Here is a 7,662-nt window from a genome sequence, read left to right on the forward strand (position 1 = left end):
AGTAAAAAATTGGTGAAAAACTATTTTAAAAAATTGATAAATACATAAAAATATAAAAAATATACGGAATTCTCTTTTTTTTTGTATTTTTGATATTTAGTGAATTTTTTTTAAAAAAATTTCACAATTTTTTTACTTTTTAGGTATATTTATGTTAGGTATGTCTAAAAAATAAAAAATAAAATTGCTTAAAATATTTAAAAAATTCAGTAAAACAAAAAAATCACGAAAAACAAAAAGTAAAATTTTCTGAAAGTATTTTTGAAAAAATGGAACTAAGCAAAGTGAATTTTTGTTCACTTTTTTAGTTCATTTTTGGTCATATCATCGCTCACATTTTTTATAATTTTTTTCAAAAAAAGTCCAAAAAAAAAGCTAAAAAGTTAACTTTTAGTAATTGTTTGAGATGTGCTATATAAATGCACATTTTGACTTTTTTGTTAAAAAAATAGAGAAAAAAAAAATATTTTAGATAATTTTTTAATTTTTTTACAAAAATATATGTAATAAAATATTATAATAATATCAAAATAACTATTATACCCTTTTAATTTTTTAACTTTTTAAATAATCACAAGCTACCATTAAATAAGATATATATTTTTTAATTTATCCCAAACATGCCGTAATCATCTTTCCAAAATAGCAAAGTATCAAATAGTCAAAAGTTGGACCGTAGAGTGTTTTATAGGTGTCCTAAGAAGAGAAAAAACCCTAGCCCTAAGAAATAAGATTTTCAAATTCAAAAGTTATTTGTCATAAGTTAGATAAGTCATTTTTTTTTTTTTTTTTGCTTATTTGATTAAATAAATTAAAAACTCAAAAAAAAAATTTGTTATAAGTTAGAAAAATGAAAAACCCACCCAGTTTTTTTTACAATTTTAACAAATTTTCAAATTTATCACTTTTTTATTAAAAACAAAAAAAAAATTAAAATCAATACCAAATCACCCCTTGGAGGCAAAAACTGTCAAGGTGGAAGGCCTACGAATCTACGATTGATTGGGTCAACGTGGTGTGACTTGAAAATGTAGCCCACCAAAAAAAAAAAAAAAGAAAACATTTTTTTCCTTTTTTTAAAATAAAAATTATTTGTTATCACCAAAAAAAAAAAAGAAAAAAAAATATTGATAAAATTCAAAAAACATAAAACACTAAGACAACTATCAATAAAAAAAAACATGAGACATTTTAATTGGTGCAAAATCAGCAATGCTACAGACCCCTAGTGGGGGTGACCTCCAGTGACCCTCCAGTGCCACGTGTCGGCTTGGGGTTCGCTGAAAATCAAAAAAAAAAAAAGCAAAAACTGTTTTTTAGACTAATGGGAAGGGAGCCCAGCGCCCCCTGGGGTCCGAAGCTTTATTCGTGTAAAATAGTGAAATATATAATTATGAGAAGTCATTACAATTTTATGAAGTGCACATATTTGAGTTAATCATATTTTCTATATTATTCATATATATTAAAGAAAGTAAGTGAACAAATTCATTTTTTTAAAAAAGCCTTCAATACAATTTGTTAACGAGTACTATTGAAACTGAAGGCTAACCAGATGATGCTCGAGTCACATTTCTAATTTGTTTTTAGTTTTTTGTAAATTAAAGATTTTTTTTTTATAAATATTTTATTTTTTAAGTGTATTTTTAAAAAAAAAAATTAATAAAAAGAAGGAAAAAAAAATTGAAATGATTCACCTCACCTTGAACCCAAAACTTAACGCTATATGACAGTCAAGCACACATTAGTGGACCCTATGACAATGCAAAAATGAACCCCCTTTTTCTGCACTAGTCGATAAGCTGATTTTTAAGTGAAATGGCTAGTCCAATCATGAATTGAAAGACATTATTAGGCCGGTAAAAGTTCATTATGGATTCCGTTTTAATAATTCGAATAATTTTATGTGTCAAATTTATTGAATACAATATACTTATAAAAAAGTTACGTTGATCGAATATCAATAGATATGTAATCAAATCAATTTTATATGAAAAAAAATAGACGGTGAAAAATAAATGACTTACAAAAATCTAATTTGATCACATAACTATCAATATCGAATCAACATAATTTTTTATAAATATATAGTACTCGATAAATTCTACATATTGAACAGTGCAAATTATCGAAATAAAACTCATAATAAATTCTTACAGACTCATCAATATGTTTTAATCTGATCACGGATTTAAAGTCGCAGCCAACGGAGATTTACACGTAATGGCATGCTTAAACCTGCCAGTGAAGAATGGGAAAAAAATAAATAAAAATAAATAAAGGAGTTGGTTGGCAAGAAAAATTTTAATCACTTTTAGATTAAAATTCATAAAAAGATAAAATAGGCAAAAATAATTAATAAGATAAAATATCACATCAAACATATAATCGTTTTACTTTTTCTCTTACAAACATCAAATCTAACTATAAAAAAATCTAATCATCTCTCCAAAAAATTTTAACCTACTAAAATAGTTAAAAACTAAAATAGCCTACTAAAATAACACTTCTTCAAACACCCACAAAATAAAAATCTCGTGTACAATAGGGATTAGACAGACAAATCCACAAATTTGCAGCATAAACACGAGGGAAAATGTAATCAAACCCAAGAATGCCATCCACAGAAAAAACCAAAAAAAAAAAAAGTTCGCAGGAGAAGGAACAATATACATTATACTTCCCAATCATTCTGAAGTGCACACGATTTGCCATGCTCCAAAACTCTCCATCTTTAGGTGATCTATTTTATGTAACCAGATGATTAGAACCAATTTGAAACACTGAAGTCCCGTAGCTTGCTAAGGTGTCTCTCCATGTCTTGCCTACTTTTGTTCCACTCTTCCCTCTCTATCACGGTCGTGGCATCATCTCTTTCACTCTGAAATTACAAAGGTTGCAGCAGTGAATCAACTATAATAAAATAACAGGCATTAGATAACAGGAAAGTTTTTGGATCAGAAATAGTCACCATGGGAATTATTTTGAAGGAGTTCCCATTATCGCGTATAACAAGCAAGTCTTTTTTTCTATCCCTATTCCTTCCTTCTGGAACAGTAACCTAATTCAATAATAATACACCAAAGAAGGAAATAGAAAATATTTAGCAAGTCGTAAGAATTCATATGTGTAGTACAAAAATATTTATAAAAAAATAGAAGGAAAAAAATTCATTTTATAGACTAAACTTAGGTTCATCATGGAATAACAAAACCTCCAACATATCATGTACAATGATTGAATCCTCCATGATTTAGTTTCCACTAATTTGGTCCGTTCAAGCTCAAGGAAGAGAAGGGGATGCAATAGGAGGAATGGAACCCATGTGCCCCAAGGATTCAAAAATAATAGCTATTGGTCCCTTAACAATATACAGTCTTTTTAAGTTGACCTACCTAAAGCATTATTGTGGTCAAATTGACAACATGTAATTGTAAATGAAGTGCATGGTATGGTTCACCTAAATCAATGGCCTGCAAAAAATACCCCTAGAATTTGAAAGGGAAGTGGAAGGCAAATGATTCACAGCTATCACAATTCCTTACCAAAACTTTTGCTCTGGTAATTGACTTTGTTTTTGAATCGATAACATAAATCTCCTCAAAATCTAGCACAAACTCAGGGTCACCCAACCTCCGGTTCCTATAGTGCTTTGTCAAGAAAAACTGCAATAGCAAACAAACAACATGATTAGACTTTCCTGAAAGGATACTGAAGTATTCACTTACAAGTATCAATGTTTACATGTCCACATTCTTAGAACCTTTTTTGTCTCATAAACCACCAAAATAGAATGAGGTTCCAAAGTGGAAGCTTAGTGTGAAAGAAGAAATTGAACATTTAGAATGGATGCTACTGAAATGCTACCAAACAGTTGTTTATGATCCAAACACAGCATTAATGGTCTAATGACATGCCAGCCGCTACAAGATCAGGTGTTGTGTTGGGGATTCACAATTCCCACCACGACCCCAGTTCAAGGGGGAGGGTTGCCTTCTCTTTCCCCCTAATTTGGGTATAATGTTGTATTCTCAATTGTCTCCAATAGCTGCCACCAATGGGTGGATAGTGATTTTAAAAAGAGATTACGCGATGCACTTCAAGTATAGGACCAACTGACCAAGACTACACTTGACTTACCTAAGAAAGAGATCAAATGAATGGTAACCTAAAATCAGTGTAAAACACAAAATCAGAGAAAAAAATGTTTACTCAACCTTCTTTGAATGAAATTGCTAACAAATCATTTGTCACCCTGGTATCAGCAGCTCACTCATATAAATAACAGAACAGTGGCGATTAATATCCAAAATTACTCCAAGAAACATGGGAGGCCCAACTCCAACCCCAACCTTGTAGCAATGCTAAGACCACCATGGACAGACACTGCTTTAGCTTTGTAACTCATGGTAACAACTCTTGGTTTGAACACAAATATTATTTCTTTCTTACAGGTGAAACAGAAATACACATTTTTTATTTTCCATGAATCAACCAAAATTTTGGAAATTTACACCTAAACCAAATCCACATTTCTTTGTTACTGGTCAAATTTACTGAAACTTAAGAATGTCAAGAACTTCATAATGAATTTACATGAAGATGAGATGTCAAAATTGGTTACAGTTTTCATCCAAAATTAATTTTCATGCTCATATACGACATAAAAAAATAAGTGATGCTGTATTTTATCAAAACTGTTATTCAATATACCCTATGCCAAAGTTGTTCAAGTATCAATTGGCCCAACAAACTCCTGACTGACTTATCAAAATTATATCTCGAATATATGCTATATTGAAAAGAAAATTCTGCTCTTCTCTTTACTTCGGTGCAAAAAAGTAAGTGAACCCATGCTAAACATTGCCTCTATTTCAAAACTTGCTCTTGAAAGAAAAAAAAAAAAAAAACATGATTTGCTACTGATCAGTAAAATTACTGGATGAGATATCATGGTATGATGATCACCAAGCCTAATAAGGTGGAAAAGGTCCATATACAAATAGTCAATAAGCATTTCTTGGATTTATTATATAGAAACAAGCTTTCACAGATAAAGATTAACATGGCAAACATCAACAATTCACTCGTACCTTTGATATCTCCCTTTCAGTTTTATACAAAGGATCTCGGGGAGCATCAATTGGCGGTTCCGTAACATTGTAGCATCCATAATCGCTCCTTGCACATCGAATGTACTATCGTTTCAATAAAATAAAAATAAAAATTAAAGCATTACCAACCAATTAAAATAATAAGTATAAAAATCATTTACCAAATCAGTTAACTAAAATGTTAGTCAGATCAACTTCTTTGTTTGATTTGAGTGATTTGGAGAGAAAATAAATGAAACAGAGAGAAATGGGTTTCAATCACTTGTTTGGATTACAAAGAGAATAGAAATGGAGATAAACCAATTTCTCCTCAAACACTCATTTTGAAGAGAAAAGAAACCAGGAGATTATTACATTTTCATAATCCCAATATTACCCTTGTAGATATAAAAGAAAAAATAGATATTGACACTATATCCTCACTTATATGGTCACCAAATATAAAATTGATATTTTGGTAATATAACATGAAAACATTTCTTTTCTTTTCTTTTTTAGAAGCTATCTATTTTAATTAATTTTTTTATTTTTTACGAAAAGAAATGTAAAAAAATTAGAGAGAATAAGTATTTTCTTTTCTTTCCCTTTCTCTCCTACTCAACTTAAGTAACATATTTTTTTCCTTTTTCTCCTAATTTCCGAAACATAGGGCTAAAGTAACCAATGCATCTCTAGAGAATTCAATCAAATTCAAAAATACTAATGTACCTTCTGAGGCATTGGGGCAAGGACCTTAGGAATGGAGTATATATCGGTATCCGGAGGAGTAACATACATCTACACAACCAAACAAAGCCCTAAATAATCAACATTTGCATTTAATAATTTGTTCAAAAAGTCTGAATTCAAACAAACACATAGAAATCAAAATAGAACTCTACTGAACATCTTCATAGAGAGAATTCATTACCTCTCTGAAATCATAGACATCGTTATCAGGATCTGCGGGCTTCCTGATGAAGAAATCACAGTCGAGCAAGCTAAGCTTATGAAATTCATCCTCGTTAATCCTATAATTCACGATAGTCTCGGAGTCCCAACCCTGCGTCGACACGAAGCTCTTGCTCTGTACGACGGCGATATCTTCGTCGCCGCCTCCGTCGGCGGCGGCCATGGCGGAGGCGAGGGGCTCGTACTCGACGTCGTAATCCTTCTTGTTGTCGACCTCCTCGGCTTCCTCTTCGTCCATGTCGTAGTCGTCGCCTCCGCCGTCGCCGTCGCCGTCGTCGGCCCGGACCTTGAAGTCTGGCCTCGGAGGAGTGGGAAATCGGTTGGAATTGAGCTTGAGAGAAGGGAAGTTGAGGCTTGGAATTAGGTGTAGTGACGGTGTTGTGGGGAACGTAGTGAGGTTTGGAGTGAGGAATGGTGGTGGAGGTGAGAAAACCAGTGCTTTCATGGCTTTTGTTTAGTAGCGGAGGAGGAGTTGGGGAGAGGGAAATGCGGTGGATTGGATTTTTGGGCTTTGAAGGCTACTTTTTTTTCTTTTTTTTTTAATTTTTTTTTTTAAGTAAATTACAGTAGGGGTGAGCAGCGGATATATCGATCCGTCAAAACCGACCGAACCGAACCGATCCGCCGCATTTTGGACGGATGCGTGATGACGAGCGGACGGTTGCGGATTGATTTTCTCCAATCCGCCAATTTGGCGGACGGATGGCGGATTTGAGATTTTGTGGCCGCAACCGAACCGCCAAACCGCCAAATCGTGAGCACCCCTAGTAATTTATAAAACTTTGTATTTTCAATTTGTTTAAATATTATGTTTGTGTTTTCAATTGAAAAAGAGTTTAAATATTCTGTTGAAAAAAAGTTTTCAACTTGAATATATTTTTTGAATTGAGAAAAATAAACGTATTATTCATCTATATTTTTTAGTTTTTAAATCTAACTCTAAAAATAATAAATAGAAAATATGATATATGCTGGTTGGTTTTTGTTTTCAAAAACATATGTAGACACTGCTCTGTTCATGATTTTGGTGGTTTGAATTGTTATTATATTTTAAGAATCACAGATTATAATACTTTATGTAGATGAATCATGCTGTGATTGTAATATGTGGATGAGGCATGCAGTGATCGTGATATTCTAAAGTTTTAAACTTTCTTTCTTTGAATAAGGCATACAGTGATTGTAATACTTTTTAAGTCATTGATTGTAATACTTTTTTTTTTTTTTTGAGGAAGTGCACAAGTTGAATTATGTTAAAAATTTATAAAATTTTAAACCGCCAAACCGATTCGCATCCATCCGCCAAACCGCCAATCCGCTCAATCCACATCCGTCGGATTGGCGGACGGATGCGGATTGATTTTCTTCAATCCGCCAATATGGCGGACGGATGGCGGATTGGAGGTTCCGTGGCCGCAACCGACCCGCGCCCACCCCTAAATTACAGACACAGGAGTTAAATTACAAATTATGCTTATAGTTTTAGAAATTATATTATGTCTTGTACGATTTTTAATTTCATAATAAGGGTTAGCTTCAGATGTTTTAAAAAAGTATATTTTTTAACTTATTAATTTATATGAGTTGTGGTTAAGTT

The 7,662-nt window shown here is 32.2% G+C and overlaps 1 protein-coding gene across 3 annotated transcripts; it reads right to left on the reverse strand.

Annotated features, from left to right (window-relative positions):
* Window positions 1-2,059: 2,059 nt before the first annotated feature.
* PTAC6 (plastid transcriptionally active 6) lies at window positions 2,060-6,580 on the reverse strand. 3 transcript variants are annotated; one of them, XR_003635484.2, is made up of 7 exons: window positions 6,025-6,576; window positions 5,823-5,891; window positions 5,094-5,198; window positions 3,546-3,665; window positions 2,972-3,061; window positions 2,674-2,881; window positions 2,060-2,238 (listed from the first exon to the last, which is right to left on the reverse strand). XR_003635484.2 is itself a non-coding variant. In XM_028222534.2 (6 exons), the coding sequence occupies exons 1-6, from the start codon at window positions 6,508-6,510 to the stop codon at window positions 2,765-2,767; spliced, it is 987 nt and encodes a 328-aa protein (XP_028078335.2). In that variant the 5' UTR covers window positions 6,511-6,580; the 3' UTR covers window positions 2,343-2,764. The 3 variants fall into 3 exon arrangements, 2 of the variants coding, with proteins under 2 accessions (XP_028078335.2, XP_028078336.2); XM_028222534.2 differs by lacking the exon at window positions 2,060-2,238 and having other exon boundaries at window positions 2,343-2,881; window positions 6,025-6,580; XM_028222535.2 differs by lacking the exons at window positions 2,060-2,238; window positions 5,094-5,198 and having other exon boundaries at window positions 2,343-2,881; window positions 6,025-6,578.
* Window positions 6,581-7,662: the final 1,082 nt, after the last annotated feature.

This window comes from Camellia sinensis, chromosome 6 (assembly GCF_055761805.1).
Source record: "Camellia sinensis isolate YWXY chromosome 6, ASM5576180v1, whole genome shotgun sequence".
Lineage (NCBI taxonomy): Eukaryota > Viridiplantae > Streptophyta > Magnoliopsida > Ericales > Theaceae > Camellia > Camellia sinensis.

What these genes read in the sequence shown, in the direction of transcription:
- PTAC6 (XM_028222534.2), bottom strand. Translation starts at nt 6,510, where the DNA reads ATGAAAGCACTGGTTTTCTCACCTCCACCACCATTCCTCACTCCAAAC. An exon ending in TTGCCCCAATGCCTCAGAAG is followed by an intron (nt 5,199 to 5,822) that starts GTACATTAGTAT and finishes TTGAAACGATAG; the next exon opens with TACATTCGATGTGCAAGGAG. An exon ending in CTGAAAGGGAGATATCAAAG is followed by an intron (nt 3,666 to 5,093) that starts GTACGAGTGAAT and finishes TTGCTATTGCAG; the next exon opens with TTTTTCTTGACAAAGCACTA.